At 37.7% G+C, this 18,626-nt stretch overlaps 1 protein-coding gene across 2 annotated transcripts in view; it reads left to right on the top strand.

The window, feature by feature from the left end:
- Nucleotides 1–18,626, top strand: part of INVS (inversin) — a 147,979-nt gene that overhangs the window by 69,998 nt on the left and 59,355 nt on the right. For both annotated transcript variants that reach the window (XM_007461642.1, XM_007461641.1), the window contains exons 4-8: nt 1,292–1,465; nt 5,532–5,699; nt 9,462–9,642; nt 12,377–12,486; nt 15,829–16,000. In XM_007461642.1, coding sequence (XP_007461704.1) covers nt 1,292–1,465; nt 5,532–5,699; nt 9,462–9,642; nt 12,377–12,486; nt 15,829–16,000 — 805 coding nt within the window. The remainder of the gene's footprint in view (nt 1–1,291; nt 1,466–5,531; nt 5,700–9,461; nt 9,643–12,376; nt 12,487–15,828; nt 16,001–18,626) is intronic.

Genomic DNA, 18,626 nt, shown 5'->3' with positions numbered 1-18,626 from the left:
GGGAAAGAGAAAATACACATGAAGTAGGCAGAGAACTTGATCATGCAATGCAGTTTGTTCATGTTGACTTTGAAATATCTGTGATACCAAGCATATTGAAGTCTCCAGTCAGAATTGGAAATATGGAGCTAGATCTCAGGAAAGAGCTTAAAAGAACTATGGAATTTTTTTTATTTATTTATTTTTTGTGGTACTTGGGCCTCTCACTGTTGTGGCCTCTCCCGTTGCGGAGCACAGGCTCCGGATGCGCAGGCTAAGCGGCCATGGCTCACGGGCCCAGGCGCTCCGCGGCATGTGGGATCTTCCCAGACCAGGGCACGAACCCGTGCCCCCTGCATCGGCAGGCGGAGTCTCAACCACTGCACCACCAGGGAAGCCCCTGGAATATTTTTCAAGGGTTTCAAAGCTCACATAGACATACTGTAAAAGGGTCGACCTGAGTCCCCACCAGTGTATTACTCTAGCCCTTATAGCTAAACTTCTTTCTCCAGATGGGTTGGTTCTGCCAGATTGGAGGGTTTAACTGGTGTGGAGAGCACTGCCTGCAAGTGGGTGGCCTACAGTGATTTCTGGGTTGGTGTTTGTGTGACCAGATGAGTCTGGGACCTGAACTTTGAGGACGCTGCTTCTACCTTAGTTGTACCTGTAAATAGCTCTCTTCAAGAAAGCTAACCACCTTTTCCTTATTAACCAAATGACTGTGAACAAAATATTTAACCCCTTTGAATCTCAATTCCCTCACCTGTAAATTGGGGTTTAAAATCTCTACTTATTTCACAAAGTTATTATACTTTGAATATAAATAATATGTGCTGTGCTGGTCAGATTGTGCTGAAACTAATACATTCACACATTGTTGCAACTAGATAGCAATTTGGAAAATACACCAAAACCCATAAAATGCACAAACTCCTTTGACCCAGTTATTTGGTTCCTGATAATTTATTCTATGGAAAAAAAATATGTGAAAAATCATGTACATTGTAGCATTTTCTATTAAAAAATATTATAAGCAATAATAGAATGATTAAATAAAATGTCTTGCCTTAACACAATGAAATATTGACCAGCCACTGAGTAAACTAAATGCATATAGAAAGCGGTTGGAAAGAAACATGAAAAAATAAAACAATTGTTAGAGTAGTAGAATTATAAGTATTTTCCTTTTATTAATTTATCTGAATGTTATTATTCTAGCAGAATAATTAAAATGCTTAAAACATTTTAAAATTTAAAAATAATTTTGGCTCCAAACTAAATTTCTTCTTACTGTCACTTATTTTTTATTTAGGGAAATTATCGTTTCATGAAACTCTTACTTACACGCAGAGCAAACTGGATGCAGAAGGATCTAGAAGAAATGACTCCTTTACACTTGACTACACGGCACAAGAGCCCTAAGTGTTTGGCACTTCTGCTGAAGTTTATGGCACCAGGAGAAGTGGATACACAGGATAAAAACAAGGTAACGGACTGTCAAAATCGAAGACAAATAGAGCAGAAAGCAAATGCTTTATTTTATGATGTGAAATCTCAAGGAACAAGGCCTAAATTACCACTCATGCATGGTAGAACAATTCCAAGTCTCCACACACCCCAGTAAAGTATTTCACTTAAATTCTGTCATTTTATCCTCCCAGCAACCAGGTGTGGTGGGTAGTATCATCTTTTTACATATGGGAAAACTGAAGCTCAAGAAGATTAAAATTCTGCCCGAGATCCAATTGGCAGGACTAGAATTCAAACCAGGCCTGTCTACCTCCAACTCAGTATTTGACTGCTAGTCAAGATAGTTGCTAAAGGTAGTTAGATTTGTGGTGGCCAAATGCCCTGGGTAATGTACTAAGTGCATAGTGCTTTAATGGCCTGGGCTTTGGCATCATTCTTCTTGGGTTTCAGTGTAGAAGCCACCACTTGTTCTATGTCCATCGAATTACTTAACTCCTCTATTCCTCAATTTTCTCATATGCAAAAAGGGGATAAAGGGTTGTTGAAGATAAAATGAGATGATATATATGAAGTGTTTAGCACAATGCCCAGTGCATAATATTCTCTCAATAAATATTAGCTTAAAATTATTATTATTAGTTCATTTTAATTCTAACATCTGCTCTGGCATTCTTACTAGGGTCCATTTTCTTCCCTGCTCTTGAGTTTTAACATAGTGTACACATTGGTCATTGTTTTGATCAACACTCTGATCATTCCTTACAGGAAAAAAATGTGGTCTTTAGTTAGACAAATGCAATCATCCTCTTCCTTTTCATCAGGCACTTAATCATAGAGTCTTGCTAAGTCCAGCACTCTCATGTAATTAAAACTCTTATAAGTCATTCACTGGGTTTATATTCAATAAACTTTTCACTCCCATAGTATTCTTTATGTGATTTTTAGATTTTGTTTAGTAGTCATTCACATAACCCAGAGTTCTGAAATCAACTTTATTTTACAACTTGTAAATTAATATTATTCCTAACTCACAGCATTTATAGTGCTAATATTTCACTGAGAATTCCCTGGTGGTCCAGTGGTTGGGACTCTGTCTTTTCACTGCTGAGGGCCTGGGTTCAATCCCTGGTCAGGGAGCTAGGATTCCGCAAGCCACGTGGTGTGGCTAAATAAATAAATAAATAAATATTTCACTGAAAAAAGCACAAGACCCATTAATCACTTGAGAAGCTACAACTGTCTTTGGGCTTCATGTCTTCCCCAATACGTTCTGTGAACTTCCTGCTGTCTTCCAGTCCCTGTATGTTCTTCTGTTATTGAACAGGGATGGGAGGTTATTCAGTCAGAGAGATGGAAAATGGATCTGCATAGTCCAGGCAACCACAGAGAAGAAAGAAGGACAAAAGCATAGAGCACTGAGTCTCAAACCATCTGAGGTGAAGGATCGGTTTTTTTTAAAATTTCTAATCTGTCACAGACCAATCGTATTATAAAATACATTAAAAGTGAGCAACAAAAAACCAAACAACTCAATTAAAAAACTGGCAAAGGACTTGAATAGACATTTCTCCAAAGAAGATATACAAATGGCCAATAAGCACATGAAAAGATGCTTAATATAACTAATCACAAAAGAAACACAAATCAAAAACCACAGTGAGATAGCACTTCACACCCTTTAAGATAGCTATTATCACAAAAAAAAATAACAAGTGTTGGTGAGGATGTGGAGAGATTTGAACTCTTGTGCTCTGTTGGTGGGAATGTAAAATGGTACAGCCACTGTGGAAAACAATATAGCAGTTCCTCAAAAAATTAAACATAGAACTACTGTATGATCCAGTAAATCTACTTCTGGTTATATACCCAAAAGAATTGAAATCAGGGATGCGAACAGATATTTGTACATCCATGTTCATAGCAGCGTTACTCAAAATAGCCCAAAGATGTTACTCACAAACCTCCCAAATGTCTTTTGATGGACAGCTGGATTAAAAAAATGCAGTATATACATACAGTGGAATATTTTTCAGCCTTAAAGAGGAATGGAATTCTGACACATGCTACAATGTGGATGAACTTTGAGGACATTATGCCAAGTGAAAAGTCAGACACAAAAAGACAAGTATTGTAAGATTCCACTTACGAGGTACCTAGAGGAGTCAAATTCATACAGACAGAAAGTAGAATGGTGGTTGCCAGGTGATGGGGAGGAGGTGGGAATTGGGAGTTATTGTTAAATGGGTATGGAGTTTCAGTTTGGGAAGATGAAAAAATTCTGGAGATAAATAGTACTGATGGTTACACAACAATGTGAACGTACTTAATACCACTGAACACTACACTTAGCAACAGTTAAAATGGTAAATTTTATGTTATGTACATTTTACCACAGTCAAAAAAAAAAAAAGAATTACTAGAAAAATAAAAAACAAAGATGTAAAAAAATGCAACCCCAAACTTTTTACTGTTAGGTTCAACAGCATAATATATTTCAGTAAATATATTCAGAACAGGGACCTCCCTGGTGGTGCAGTGGTTAAGAATCCGCCTGCCAATGCAGGGGACACAGGTTCAATCCCTGGTCCAGGAAGATCCCACATGCTGTGGAGCAACTAAGCCTGTGTGCCACAACTACTGAGCCCACGTGCTGCAACTACTGAAGCCCACGTGTCTAAAGCCCATGCTCCACAACAAGAGAAGCCACCACAATGAGAAGCCCGCCCACCACAACAAAGAGTAGCCCCAGCTCGCCGCAACTAGAGAAAGCCCACGCACAGCAGTGAAGACCCAACGCAGCCAAAAATTAATTAATTCTTTAAAAAAAACAAATATAGGAAAAGAAAAGAACTACAGAAACTGTACATGTTGTTTACTGAAAATGTGGTTTTAGGCGATTAACTGCTTTGATATTTGTGACTTTTTTGTTCTGCAGTTATCACTAAACAAAAAGTAATGAGTTAATAACTCTACATGGTAGACGCCTGTAGGTTCACTTTGAATGAATACCACATATGCCAACATTTAAAGTTTTTAATGTGACAGTTGAGCTTGGTTCCTGCTGTTAAATGATCTCATTCTAGATTGGATTCATGACAATGCTACTCTCAAGGCATAAAGTATATCTAAACAGTTTCTCTGTGGTTTCATTAATAGTTCTCCTAATAGAGAAACCAGTATGTTGATGAGAATGGCAGAAGAGATTTTTAAAGCAACATTGGCAAATTCAGCATGTTCATTTTTAACTTTATCTAAAAATAAAGCAAGTGTTGCTGTATTTTCAAAATATATCTTAATTTATCCTGTAAAATTATAGTTAAATTTAAATTTATCCTTTGATATAAAAAATGGATTCTAGATCCATGATTTCCTATGCATGGATCTTTTCTGATAGATACTAAAATATAAACCTTCTATCAAATTCTTAAGGTGCTTAGTGCAATATCAAGATGATCACTTGGGGCTTCCCTGGTGGCGCAGTGGTTGGGAGTCCGCCTGCCGATGCAGGGGACACAGGTTTGTGCCCCGGTCCAGGAGGATCCCACGTGCCGCGGAGAGGCTGGGCCAGTGAGCCATGACCGCTGAGCCTGCGCGTCCGGAGCCTGTTGCTCCGCAACGGGAGAGGCCACAACAGTGAAAGGCCCGCGGACCACAAAAAAAAAAAAAAAAAAAAAAAAAAAGATGATCACTTCCTTTGTTGATAATTATTCATAAAATATTTCACTGGGTTTTTCTTTCTCAGTATTATCAGTTATTAGTACTTGATGACCTAAATCCCTGCCATGGTTAAGATGTCAGGTTCTGGAGTCAGACTGCCTGGGTTTAAAATCTCTATTCAGTCACTTGCTACCTTCACACCCTTGAGCAGATTACTTATCCTCTTCGTACTTAACTTTCCTCATCAGTCGCATGCAAATTCAAGAGTACTCATTTCCCAGAGTTGTCATGATATAGACTACATGAGATAAAATATATAAAACTCTTATGACAGTGCCTGTCACACACTGAAAGTTTGGGAAGAGTTGTTGTGTTTTCACTGTTGCTGTAGTTATTGTTATTTTGAGAATCTCTCAATTTTGCAGCAAACAGCTCTGCATTGGAGTGCCTACTACAATAACCCTGAGCATGTGAAGCTGCTCATCAAGCATGATTCCAACATTGGAATTCCTGATGTTGAAGGCAAGATCCCACTTCACTGGGCAGCCAACCACAAAGATCCGAGTGCTGTTCATACAGTGCGATGCATTCTGGTGGGTATAATGGATGGCCTTTCCAAATATATATATACATACACACACACACACACACACACACACACACACACAAAATATATATATATATATAATGAAATATCCAATATATGCAAAAGCATTTATATGACACACAACCAAATTATGAAGCAAAAGAGTATAACAAACATGTGAGCTCATCACCAAGAAATAAAACATTTTAATACTGTTATTTAAGACCAAACAGAACTTTCCTATGTGCCAGTTTCCAAATACATTCTCTCTCCCTGTGCCATGCTCATTCCTGTCCCCTACCAACTACTTTTCTGAGTTTATATTTATCATCCCTGTCTTTGTTTTATACTTGTTCTTATTAAATAGTAAATAGATGTAAGTGAATATTTATATAATACATTTAAGATATATAAGGAAACAACAAATACTCATGTACTCATCACTGAGTTGAGGAGCCAAGTACATTACCATTGAAGTTCCCTGGATACCTCCCAGTACCGTTCTTTTCTCTCCTTTCTCAGAGTCAGCCACTATCCTCAGTTTTGTGCTTATCATTCCACTGGTTTTCATTATAGTTTTGACATGTGTTTGTATCCCTAAAAAATATATTGTTTAGTTTTTAACATTTTTGAATTTTATATTCATAGAATCATACTGTATGTATTCTTCCACAACATACTTTTCTCTTGCTCAGTGTTAAGCTAGTGATTCTATCTATGTTGCTGTGTGTAGCTGTAATATATTACTTTTTACTGCTGTATAGTATTCCATTTTGTGAAGATTAAATGACACACATTATTCAGTCTGTTATTGACTGACATTTGGAACTGTTTCCAGTTTTTTGCTATTTACAACAGTGCTGCTCTGAACCTTCTTTAAAAGCATATCTAGGGTATCTAGGGTATGTATTTAACTGGTTGTTGCAGGTGTATAGAAATGCAATTGATAGTTTGGGCCATTAATTATATATTTAACCAATTTGCTATACTTTCTTATTAATTTTGAATATTTATCAGTATATTCTTTGAAGTTTTCTAATCACTCCTCCCCAAATTCCAACTTACAGGCTATGGTAGTCTAATATTTAGTCCTATTTGCTTATAACACACAAATTAGACTTTAAAAGATATTATTGTTTTATTTGTACAATGAAAATTGATTTCTACTTGTGTGTTAACTAATTTCTTTGCTCTGCATTTCTTCTTGAGTCTCAAATTTTCCTTCTAGAGTTATAATTATCCTACTTCCTAAAATATAATTCTTAGAACTTCCTTTAGTGTAGATCTATGGTGGTAAACTCCCTGATTTTTTTTTATAAACTTATTTATTTGTTTGTGTTTTGTTTTGTTTTTTTTGGCTGTGTTGGGTCTTTGTTGCTGTGCATGGGTTTTCTCTAGTTGCGGTGAGTAGGGGCTGCTCTTCATTGCAGTGTGTGAGCTTCTTTTGTTGTGGAGCACAGGCTCTAGGCACACAAGCTTCAGTAGTTGTGGCAGGTGGGCTCTAGAGCTCAGGCTCGGTAGTTGTGCATGGGCTTTGTTGCTCCATGGCATGTAGGATCTTCCCAGCCCAGGGATTGAAGCCGTGTCCCCTGCATTGGCAGGTGGATTCTTAACCACTGCACCACCAGGGAAGCCCTCCCTGATTTTATTTGTTAAAAATGTCTACATTTCTACTATGCTCTTGAATATATAGTTTTCCTGTATACACAGTTCTAAGTAGTTACTTTTCTCAACTCTTTCAAACTGTCATTTTGCTGCTTTCTGCCTTTCATTAGTTCCTCTTGAAGAGCCTGTTATTGGTCTATGTCATCCCTTTATAGATATCTTTTCTCTCAGGCTGCTTTTTAAAATTTTTCTATATGGCATACTACAGTTTTACTATGGTTTGTCTAGGTATACCTTTTTTTTTTTTTCCTGTTTGGTATACATTCTGATTATTGCATCTCATTTCTGGAAAATATATAACCATTATCTCTTTAAATATTGCATCTCTTTTATTCTCTCTACTCCTGCCTATGGGGTCTCCAGGAATACATATTTTAGACCTTTCCATTTTACTTTCCATGTCTCTTAACTTCTCTTTTACATTTCTATCATCTTGTCTCTTTCTACTACATTCTGGGTAATTACATCAGATCTGCCTTCCAGTTTTCCAGGTCTTTCTTCAGCTGCATCCAATCTCTTGTTTACCCTATTCATTTAGTCTTCAATCTTAGTGATTATATTTTCACTTCTAAAAGTTCTACTTGGTTCTTTTTCAGATCTGCCTGATCATTTTGAGAATTTTTGTTCCTTGCTCACCTTTTATTTCATTTTTTATTTTCTTACATGTTTCATAGATAGCTATTTTATATTCTTTATGTGTTAATTCCAAGATCTGAAGTCTTTGGAGGATGATTGTCACTCATAATATCTTATTTCCTCACAGATTTGGCTTTTTTTTTCTCCCTTATAAATGCATCTAAGTCCTTGGGAGACTCAAGGGCCTAGAATACCATTGTGGTAATACTCTACTTCCTTTTTTGAAGTGTTTATAATATCTTTAATACTCTTTTTTGTAAAATAGCCTGACTGTATAGACAGCTCTAAATCTGGGATGGCCCTTCAGAGAGTTCTTAAATTTGGACAAGAGAGCTTGGCTTTGGATATAACCTAATCTGAGAAGGGACCTGACCATGGGTGAGGTAACTCTCTTTAGCTGAAGCAATTCCAAAAGGATGACAGTAGAAAGTCATTTGCTGGCAACACTTGCAGCAGCTGGGGAAGTAGGTCCTTTAGTCTTCAAGGGGGACCTAAGCAATGCATCATATCTGCTACAAAGATCCAGTAGAAAAATGAATAAATGTTGTGAACTATCAATTTAAACCAAATATCCAATAAACATATGATTTAAAAAAACTGCACCTCATTCATAAAAGAAATACAAATTAAAACATCAGTGAAATGCTTTTCATACCTATAAGGGGAAAAATGTTGTAAGTTTGATAATACTAAGTGGTTAATATGTACCAGCATGTGGGGAAATAAAAGCTTTTACACATCGTCATGGATGTGTTAATTAGTACATCCAGTTAGAGAGCAGTTTGACAATACTAGCTGAAGATACAAATATCCTTCAACCCAGCAATTTCCCATCTAGGTGTCTGGGCTAGAGAAGAATCACATGTGCCACAAAGGGACATGTAAAGGAAGTGTGTTCATTGCAGCATTATTGTTAATAGTGGGAAAAAATGTAAATAACCTAAATATCCCTCAGTAGGAGAATGGTTAACTAAATTGTGGTTTAACAAATGGACTAGTATCATCATAGATACCCAAATGTATTGTGTTGAAATTAAAAATTCAAAAGTATAATTTTGAAAGAAAAAATTCAGGGATATGTATGGTATAATACATAAGTATAAATATTGAAAACACACATACAAAATTTAACTGTTGTTTATGGATGTATATATATGAAGCAAAAATACAAAACATATGCCTTTAGCTGAATCTGTAAGAGATTAAAAAAAGCACATTAGGCAAAATGTTGATCCCTATTTAATCTATTGATAGATGGTACATGTTGTTTATTGTATCTTTTCTGTACTTTTTTAGTTAAATATGAAAATTAATTTTTAAAGATTTAAACTGTACACTTTTTTCTGAATTTATCACTTCTGCTGAGAGAGAATATGTAGGTTTCAAAAATTGCTCAGTTAATACTATGTCAAATGTAATTTAGTAAGGATTCTATGTATGTCTGAGGTCTCTGGTTCCTTAAAAATAGGATGCTGCTCCAACAGAGTCGTTACTGAACTGGCAAGACTATGAGGGTCGAACACCTCTTCACTTTGCAGTTGCTGATGGGAACGTGACAGTGGTTGATGTCCTGACCTCATACGAAAGCTGCAATATAACATCTTACGATAACTTATTTCGAACGCCTCTTCACTGGGCAGCTTTACTAGGTGAGTTGAATGTGAAACCAAGGATCAACAGCAAGAGGAACTGCATGAGTATAGGAAATTTTCCATGGCTTCTCTCCCCCTGCCAGCTCCCACCTCCTATTTAATTGTTTTAGTTTTTAATTGATATGTGGCACTTTATACCTAAATCCCTCTGTTGTAAGCTTAAGTTTTAGTAATATAAAATGTATTCTCTGTTATATATTAATTTCAACATCGTGTCTTTTCATTTTTATTATAAAAGTAATGCACATTTGTTGACAAATGTAAATATAAAATAATCATCACATTCAATGCTTTTGCTTTTTTGGAGAAGGGCTTTAATTTTATGTGTGAGCTAATACTATGATATTTTATTTCCTTTTCATCATATTTGCTGATATGCCTTTGACTTAATCTTTTTGGGGATCACTTTTTTAGATGAGAGAATATATATGTGTATGTGTCTGATTTTTGGCAATCTGAAAGTCTTTCTCTTTTAGTGAAGGAGTTTTACCCACTGATAATCATTGTTATAACTTGTATAATTTGATCTTTTTTCTGTTATTCTGCTCTTTGAGTATTATTAGTGTTTTGGTTTTTTTCCTGATTCCTTTGTTTTCTGCCTTGTGGTGTGTGGATTACATTCGTTGTTGTTTGGTTTTGAATTGCCTAATGTTTTAGGAGGATTTTTAGGTTCTACTAGTAGTTACTTTAAAATTTTTAAGCCTAAGTCAGAGTCCAGAGCAAAACTGTGTCTATTGATTCCCATCTATTTAAAATGAGGAATTTAGCACACTTTCACTTATCATTCTTTGGGTATTTGTAAATACAATCTGATAGTAATTATTAATTAATATTAATAATTATAATAAACCATTATTATGGACTTAATTTTTAAATTACACATTATCTCTTTTTTAAATGATTGCATTCAGGGCTTCCCTGGTGGCGCAGTGGTTGAGAGTCCGCCTGCCGATGCAGGGGACGCGGGTTCGTGCCCCGGTCCGGGAAGATCCCACATGCCGCGGAGCAGCTGGGCCCGTGAGCCATGGCCACTGAGCCTGCACGTCCGGAGCCTGTGCTCCGCAACAGGAGAGGCCACAGCAGTGAGAGGCTCGCGTACTGCAAAAAAAAAAAAAAAGTGATTGCATTCAGTTTTGTAGTCAGATTTATAATTATTATTTAGACTTCATTTCAAGGTGCAGTTTCATCCCTTTTCCTCTGCATTCTAGGAGGACTTTGCAAATTTGTCTCCACAGCACTAAATTGACTTGTGTTTCACAAGTTCAGCTTTCTTTCTGCCTCTTATAGATTGTATTTTAGGTTATATTTTGATTTTCTTCACTCATCCATATTTCTTTTTATCTCAGCTTTTTTCCTTTTTATCTCCTTCCATTATCTTTTCATTTTAGATTATTCTCTTCTTAGGATATTCTGTTTCATTTCATAGAGGCCATCTCTTTGCAAAAGTCAAGGATGCCAAACAGTTGCCTGAAATTTTCCTCTGGATCCTTCTCTAGATCATTTTCTGAGGTATGCTCTTCTTTCTGATGGTGTTCCTTTCTCCCTGTCCTAGAGTATGTTTTCATATAGCCTTTTCTGAATTTTTCTCTTTATCTTTCAAACAAGAGATATTTAGGGCTTCCCTGGTGGCACAGTGGTTGGGAGTCCGCCTGCCGATGCAGGGGACACGGGTTCGTGCCCCGGTCCGGGAGGATCCCACATGCCACGGAGAGGCTGGGCGCATGAGCCATGGCCGCTGGGCCTGCGTGTCCGGAGCCTGTGCTCCGCAGTGGGAGAGGCCACAACAGTGAGAGGCCCGCATACCAAAAAAAAAAAAAAAGAGAGATATTTAGATTGACTATGTGCATAGATTGCCTTTGATCCTGTTTTTGCCCATTCATGTTATGGAGAACTCCATGTCAAACCATAGCTGGAGAGCAGGTAGACGAGCACAACTCCCACTCAACTTACTTTTTTTCTGCCTGGCTTTCATGCAGTGTATTCTTGCTCTGCTAATGTGGCATCTTCTTCATTGCCTCATTCCCTATACACTGAAGCAATGACATGTATGAAATTCAGGTTTCCTAAATATACTATTACCTGGCTTATTTATTCTTTGATCCTTTCTACAGTTCTTCACTTGTGGAGACCACATCCACATCCTCCAAAGTGTACTGCAGAGCATGTTTCTCTACTACCACCTCATCATTCCTGCCCACTTGTTTTCTGGGATTTGAAATCACTGCCTAGATGTTAAAAAATTGGGGGAGGGAGGTTGGAGGGGATGGATAGAAGGCCTCAGAGGTCACAAGAGTTTGTATTATAGGTTGTCCTCCTGAATAGTAGAAGAGGACAACCGTGCAGTTCTGATTGATGGTGCAATGGAACCTGGAGACTAGGGACACTGATGGCTGAGAGGGGCTGGCTTCTAACGTGCCGCCTTCTGTTTTTATGAGCAGTTTTATAAGGTGAAGCCAGGGGATGCAGTGAGCTGATACCTAATACAGTTTTTTCTCAATCTGGCTATTATAATTAGTCGTTTCCTTCCTGGTTGAAGCATTAAGTTTTTAGTGTTGTAAGTTTTTGCCTTTGTGCTACATAATCATGTATTTTCGTGAGAAGTTAGAAGAGGCTGCACTGGGCATTGTGAATGCTGGTTTATGTGCTAATGATTTTTCTTACCCCTTTCCTTTAAATAGATTATAAATGAATCAGTCCTTTTATGTGATAACTACCTTGTGTCTGCTTTCAGGCCACGCACAGATTGTCCATCTCCTTTTAGAAAGAAATAAGTCTGGAACCATCCCATCTGACAGCCAAGGAGCAACACCCTTGCACTATGCAGCTCAGAGTAACTTTGCTGTAAGTAAACCATGACAATTATCTTTTTTTTAATTAAATTTTTATTTTGATATAATTGTAAATTCACATGCAGTTGTAAGAAATAAAACAGCAAGATCCCATGTACACTTCATTCAGTTCACTCCAGTGGTAACATCTTGCAAAAGTATAATATAATGTCATAAACTGGAAATTGATATTGATATAATCCACTGACCTTATTCAGATTTCACACTGTTACATGTACTCATTTGTGTGTTTGTGTAGCAATTATTTTTTAACAATTGCTCATACTGTTCACTCTCTGATTCAGGTGATAGTCTAAATTTTTATAAAGTTGTTAGTCACATGGGAAGTTTTAAAGAATTTTTATTTTAACTGTTCAGTGTAGCATTTTGCTTTACTGTAAGTGTACTTAATCTTTTTTGTTAATTGTAAGACACTAAAGACAATCTAGTGTTTGGCAATCTATAATTGTCCTGAAGGCAGTGGGCAAGGCTTTAGAACTAGATAGACCTTGGCTAGAATCCTGACTGTGCTATTTGCTAGCTGTATGACCTTGCATAAGTTCTTAACCTCTCTGAATCTTAGTTTCTTCATATGTAAAATGAGAATAATTATACCTTTTCTTTTAGGATTACTGTAAGGATTAGAGAAAGTTTATGACCAGTGCCTAGTGTAATACTTGGCATAGAGTAGGTATTCAAGAAATAGCATTCATTGTTATTATTATTTGTGCTAATAATTTTGTATATTGTACATCTGAGAAAGCAAAAATATGAATTATTGATATATTCAAAGATATTAACTATTATTAATAGTTCCTTCCTGCCACCCTTTACAGTTTACAAAGTACTTTCTCATCCATTATGTCACTCAGTCCAGCCAGCAACATGATAATGTCTAGGCTGCTTCAGCCTCCTGAGTATGAGTGGCCACTAAGAACTAGAGACACATCCAAAGAGGCACACATTAACGCAGTCACAGTGGATTTTGCTGCCTTCTACATGAGAGTGCATAGTGAAACACCTGGTTTCATTAAATTATGAGAATGTTATCATCAGCATAGTATAATTCCATCTTCCTGACCTCCCCAAATGCACTATTGAATACACTGAATTCTTGGATTGAGAAAATATCTTATTTTCCCACTTTTCTTTCTCTTTGATACCCAGAGCAACTATAGCAATCATCCCCCTTCTTGGCATTCCTAAAAATCTATTCTATATATCACCTAAAGTTTTGGTAAACTATTATCTTCTATTATCTCCCAAGATCTCAGAAAAATACAGAGTTTTTGAGGAGGAGTTCATTCTTATTACACATAGATAAGAAATCCAGTTGGCCCAGTCTAGTAACCTATGGAAATCAGAATTCAATCCATATTTCAACATAGGCCTATGAAAGGACATGTTATCCTTACTTACAGCTGAAGAAACCAAGGTTCCAAGAGATTAAATGATTTGCTCAAGATCTTGAACCCAAGTCTTAGACTCCAAATTTAACCTATGTACAGAAACCAGTAATTAAGTAACTGTGCTAATGCAAGTAAGAAAGAACGCTAGAACATTATAGATGTTTATTCAAAGAAACACTTGCTTTAGACAATCTGCCAATTACAGAAATAGTTTTTTAATAATTATGCAAATTTTATAGGCTCAGTTTCAAGTCCCTTGATCTCCTGGGACTCTATTAATTCACAAGAGGTTGAAATTCTCTTTTTAAAAAACATCATCAACAACAACAGTCCTATAAAACCCTTGCAAACATTCATCATTAAGAAAACATACTCAACAAAAAAATGTTTGCAAATTATTAAAAGAAACCCCCCAAATCACCAACATTTTATTTCTTTTTTTTTATAAATTTATTTATTTACTTATTTTTGGCTGCATCAGGTCTTCATTGCTGCACATGGGCTTTCTCTTGCTGTGGCGAGCGGGGGCTACTCTTCGTTGCAGTGTGCGGGCTTCTCATTGCGGTGGCTTGTTGCGGACACGGGCTCTAGTGCGCGGGCTTCAGTAGTTGTGGCACGTGGGCTCAGTAGTTCTGGCTCACAAACTCTAGAGTGCAGGCTCAGTAGCTGTGGCACACAGGCTTAGTTGTTCCGCAGCATGTGCGATCTTCCTGGACCAGGGATTGAACCTATGTCCGCTGCACTGGATTCATAACCACCAGGGAAGTCCCAAAATTTTATTTCTTTATTCAAATCTACTTAATAAGGACATACACTAGATCCTAAGGAGCACTAAGCTGTAATACCTCAGTAGCTCAGCATCTAGTTTTAAGACTAGGAAGCAGTGTGTGTTACAGTGGAAAGAGTACAGTGATTTAACCCTGCATTCTACTCCTGTTAACTGCTACCAACTCTTATATGACCTTGAGTCTAAATATCACCTGTAAAATGAGGAGCTGAACGAGATGAGCCCTTAAATTTTTTCTTGCTCTGAAATATTGATCATCAACATTTTGTATATTTTTGGCCAACTCACAGCCTCCAGAAATTGTTTTCTTCTGAAACTATTTTATTTCCATTCAAGCAAAAGTTTCCATGATCTTCCTAAAAGCTTGTAAGCATCTGAGTTTTGAGGAAAAATGCAATTTTAAATGCTATGAATATTAACCCCCATTAAAATTGTTAAACACTATTAGAATTACTAAGGGCCCTAATTTTTGTATGATTCTATAGAGGAAGGACCTTGAATGTAGGAAATGCTGAATAAATATTTGTTTAGATGAATTGAACACTGCATTTCTCAGTAACCACCCATAATTATTTGATAAATGCACTATTTTTAAAAATAGCAACAAAACATACAGTGAGAGAATGTATTAGGCTTCTCTGCAGTTGAGTTTTTAAACTTAATTGAGGATGATCATTCTCAATTATTAGAATGTTGAGTGAGGGAGTTAGGTTATATTTTTGAAGTGCTATGAAAACTAAAACCAATGTATAAGGACAGAAGATTGTTACTTTCAATGGAAATTGTAATTTTGTTATTCATAAAAAGATAATTTCATTTGATTCAAAAGTAGAGGAAGGGGCTTCCCTGGTGGCGCAGTTGTTGAGGGTCCGCCTGCCGATGCAGGGGACACGGGTTCGTGCCCCGGTCTGGGAAGATCCCATGTGCCACGGAGTGGCTGGGCCCATGAGCCATGGCTGCTGAGCCTGCGCGTCCGGAGCCTGTGCTCCACAACGGGAGAGGCCGCAACAGTGAGAGGCCCGCGTACCGCAAAAAAAAAAGAAAAAAGTAGAGGAAAAAATACTTTGCTTCTTAGTGGAAGTCACATATAACACTGGCTTTCTTACCAAAGAAAATGCCACTCTCTTGTTTCAAATTTTTAAATGAAGTTTTCTTACAGGAAACAGTTAAAGTGTTTCTAAAACATCCTTCAGTAAAAGATGATTCAGACCTTGAAGGAAGAACATCCTTTATGTGGGCTGCTGGGAAAGGCAGTGATGACGTCCTTAGGACTATGCTGAGTTTAAAATCTGACATTGACATTAACATGGCAGACAAGTATGGAGGTACAGGTAAGAACTGGCAGACATATTCAGTTTGCTTTCATTCAAGCTTCAAAGTGTAGATGGTGCTATTTTGCAAAATAGTAAGTTGAAACCATTGCTCCTAATCTAATATTGTTTGACTTTCATCTTAGCTTTTTAAATTTAGGTTGCCAGGACATCACTCCAACGGCTTTATTTCTTCCGAGTATTATGGCTAAAATTAGCCTGTGTTTCTACCAAGTGAATCTTGGCGTTTGATTTACAAGCCTTGTTGCTCCTTAGACATGATTGCGGGAACTCTTCTGGTCATATATCTTTGTGTAAAAAAGAATGAACCTGCATTTTAAAACTATACATACCTAGCAATTATTAACTATATTTTCAAACATTTAGAATTACATTTTAGAGAACGCACACATCTAAGTGTGTTCTCACCAGGCTCATTTAATATGCTCTTTTCTCAGTTTTGAACAGCATTGCTGCATCCTGAATCTCCCATTTCAGAGTTAACCTCCCATGGCTCTAGAAGCTTCAAAGCTTCAAAAGCTCTTACTAGGTGCTTCCTTTAATCTCTTTTTCTAATAAGAGAGCCCTCTAACTATGTGTTGATTAGTAAGAGAAGTATAAGTTTTTTAACATTCATTGTCACCTTAGAGGTCTCTTCCTTATATACTGCAGTCAGCCCTCCGTATCTGAGGGCTTTGCATCTGCGGATATGGAAGCCTGACTTGTATTCACTGTACTATACCATCTTATATAAGGGTCTTGAGCATCTTCAGATTTTGGTATCTATAGAAGCTCCTGGAACCAATCCCCCACAGATATCAAGGGACACCCTGTATATCCAAATTGCAAGTCAGAAAGAGAAAGAAAAATCACACGACAGCACAATAACACTGAACAGAACAAAACCTCAGCTATGAGCTTCTCAATGTTATGTTTTTTTATTTGTAGAAACATACTAGAGCTGTTTGCACCTACCTGTTATCCTGGATAAGATCTTTCTTGACCACCAACACTATTGATGCAGCACTTGGGGGACAGAGGAGAATGGAGTTGCTACACCTCGTATCTCCCTCCCTATACCTAGACCATCTCACCTTCTAATTTTTTAAAAAGAGTTTTTAGGTAATATCAATTTTTTTTTTTTTTGCGTTACGCGGGCCTCTCACTGCTGTGGCCTCTCCCGTTGCGGAGCACAGGCTCCAGACGCGCAGGCTCAGCGGCCATGGCTCACGGGCCCAGCCGCTCCGCAGCATGTGGGATCCTCCTGGACCGGGGCACGAACCCGCGTCCACCGCATCGGCAGGCGGACTCCCAACCACTGCGCCACCAGGGAAGCCCGGTAATATCAATTTTGATAAAGGCTTTAACTTTTGAAAGTATTGAATATTTCTATACCAAAGCTTCATAGTAGACCTTAAGCTTCTTAAGGAGTATTGTACAGACACATAGGACATTGAGTTTATAAATGATCTGAATATTTAATTTTTTTGTCAGACTTGTATTAGTATGCAGTCTTTATCACTAGCACCACTCTTTGTTTAACTTTTCGTGTATTTTAATAAGGTATGGGCTAGGATACTTGCATTCTGTCAACCAAAGTTGCCTTTCTAATGTGCATCACGGCCTTTCTAATGTGCATCACGGCCTTTCTAATGTGCATCACGGTTGAGGTTGAGACATAAATTCCTCTCAAATTCATTCATTCCCTGGGCTCTTTATCCTAAGGAGATTTTATTGTATGTCAGAGATACCTTCCTGACATTTCTCTTCTATGCAGGTGAGTTCCTTTCCATCATCCCTCTACAGAGTTGTTTTGCCTTAATTAAAAATGAGTCTGGGCTTCGTTGAGACATAAATTCCTCTCAAATTCATTCATTCCCTGGGCTCTTTATCCTAAGGAGATTTTATTGTATGTCAGAGATACCTTCCTGACATTTCTCTTCTATGCAGGTGAGTTCCTTTCCATCATCCCTCTACAGAGTTGTTTTGCCTTAATTAAAAATGAGTTCTGGGCTTCCCTGGTGGCGCAGTGGTTGGGAGTCCGCCTGCTGATGCAGGGGACACGGGTTCGTGCCCCGGTCCGGGAAGATCCCACATGCTGTGGGGCGGCTGGGCCCATGAGCCGTGGCCGCTGGGCCTGTGCGTCTGGAGCCTGTGCTCCGCGACGGGAGAGGCCATGGCAGTGAGAGGCCCGCATACCACAAAAAAAAAAAAAAAAAGAGTTCTTATCAATAGCAATATATGGGTATTATTTGGATCTTGATTCAAATAAATAAATTACAAAAAAAATTATAAAGCTCTCAGAAAAATGTGAACACTATCTGTATATTTGATATTACAAAACTTTTGTTAATATTTTTTAGATATGAAAATGGGCCTATCTTTTCTTTGCATGGCTGGGGCTGCAGCTCTGCAAACCACATTCCCTCTTTGCCAGCAGGGGAGTCAGCCCATAGGGGGCAGTACAGGGAGACTGGAAAGCTGGAAGAGGAGCAGGGGAGTGCATCTTCCTGTCTGCTTCCTATTCTTGTTTTTGTTTCCCGTTCCTGTCAGCATTACCCTAGTAAGTCTCACACAACAGAGTACTGAGAGCTTGTTTCAGTGGCAACAGTTAATTTCACTTTGCAATTTTTCCCGCACTCACGGT

Source organism: Lipotes vexillifer, unplaced genomic scaffold, assembly GCF_000442215.2.
Source record: "Lipotes vexillifer unplaced genomic scaffold, Lipotes_vexillifer_v1.1 scaffold809, whole genome shotgun sequence".
In the NCBI taxonomy this organism is placed as follows: domain Eukaryota; kingdom Metazoa; phylum Chordata; class Mammalia; order Artiodactyla; family Lipotidae; genus Lipotes; species Lipotes vexillifer.
Note: the sequence above shows the minus strand (reverse complement) of the source record. Positions and strands in the feature narration are given on the sequence as shown.